The sequence below is a fragment of the Echinops telfairi genome, unplaced genomic scaffold (assembly GCF_000313985.2).
Source record: "Echinops telfairi isolate 266 unplaced genomic scaffold, ASM31398v2 ScPeMD7_10;HRSCAF=50, whole genome shotgun sequence".
NCBI classification, from domain to species: domain Eukaryota; kingdom Metazoa; phylum Chordata; class Mammalia; order Afrosoricida; family Tenrecidae; genus Echinops; species Echinops telfairi.
The window spans coordinates 1475391-1476910 of NW_022103907.1; the positions used below are offsets into that span (position 1 = coordinate 1475391).

At 60.1% G+C, this 1520-nt stretch overlaps 1 protein-coding gene across 1 annotated transcript in view; it reads right to left on the bottom strand.

Annotated features, from left to right (window-relative positions):
- Positions 1 to 1520, bottom strand: part of LOC101655063 (phospholipase B1, membrane-associated-like) — a 170554-nt gene that overhangs the window by 70580 nt on the left and 98454 nt on the right. Inside the window, exon 11 of the mRNA XM_013006835.2 lies at positions 795 to 838. Within this exon, the coding sequence (XP_012862289.2) occupies positions 795 to 838 (44 nt within the window). The remainder of the gene's footprint in view (positions 1 to 794; positions 839 to 1520) is intronic.

A 1520-nucleotide genomic window follows, 5' to 3' on the forward strand; every position in this document is an offset into this window, starting at 1 on the left:
TGAAGGACCGTGAGCCAGGTGACTTCTAATCACCTCGTGCTCAGTGAAGGGGAATGGGCACAGCAGCCGGCCCGGGAGCACACCCACAAAGCATCCCAAACCATCTCCCAGCAGTGGAGGTGTGCACAGCCCTGGGCCGCAGACCTAGCCGTCAGGCGGCAGGGAGTCCTCGGGCCAGAATGGCGCCGACTTAAATGGAGCAGGACAGCAACGGCGGCAGCAAGGCCAATGTGGTTGTCAGTGCAAAGTCTGGGCGGTGTTGCCAATGTGGAGATGAAGTCTGTGTCGCCAGTGCTGGGCTACCCACCGAAAGGTGGGCGGTTTGACACCCCCCGCCCTCCGTGGTACCACGAATCCGCTTCTTACACAGGCTGAACAAAGTCCCGAACGGAGTCCTGCCGCCCTAGCAGCAAATCTTAAGGTGACCCCACAAGGCAGACATTTTTGGGACAATGCTGGCCCTGCCCAGCCCTGCCCTGCCCACTGCCTCCTGCTCCAGGCAGGTGCTGGGCTCAGGAGGATGTGCTCTGGACTCCTTTTCTGAGGCTATTAGGCTTGGACTCTCTTTTCCTCCCTTACTCCCTCCCTTCCCAGGGCAGACACATCCCTCCTCACCTCCCTCCCCCTCCCAGCATCAGCCCCAGGGCTGCAGCCCCAGGGAAGCAGCCTCCTCCCCCCACCTCCCCTGCACCTCACAGGACCCTCCCAGTGCAACCTCCAGGAGCCACTGAGACCCTCCAGGTCTGCTCGCCCCACCGCCCAGCCCCGCCAGCGAGACGCATGCAGGGACTCACTGGGCAGGGTGGTGACCTTGCTGATGTTCTCATCTCCGCCCGCGCTGTTTGGAGGAAGAAGGGAAAATAGTGATGCTTCAAATGTCAGAGAGGCCAGAGTCCTCCCAGCTCCATGAAGCAGCCAGACCTCTCTCTGCATTAAGCAGAACGCCCCCAACCCGTTGCCTTTGAACTTGCCGTCTCTCCACCAGCCAGCAGACCACCGGAAACCGAGCCGGACACAGCCTCCTTCTGAAAACCACTCCCCTGGAATCTCTGACTTTAAATATACAGACATCTTTGCTGTTTTGCTTTCAGCTGGAGCTCCGGCCTGGGGGCAGGGACCCAAACAGGCCGCTCAGGACCCCCTGGCTCTTGGGCTGCAGAGAGCCCAGCTCTCTTCCTACTGGGCTTGGGAGTCCATTTTTACAAGGTGTCTTCTGGGCTGCAGGCCGTCTAGCAGGACAGCCTCGAGTGCGAAGGAGATCAACGTCTGACCGACCGGTTTCCAGGCATGAAAACGTGCAGCCTTCCAGACTTGTTTGGATCCCGGGGTCTGGGATCGTCTAAAAGACTTTATAACATGTTTGGAGCTTAGCTTGGTGCGACAACCCCAAGGAGGATGGCAGAGCTACAGTCCTGGGTGCCAGGCGGGGATGCCCAATTCCAGGCAGAGGAAGTGCTAGGCCTGCGGGCCAGTGCAGGGCACAAGCCAGGGGCACAGAGCACACAGGGAACGCTGGAGTC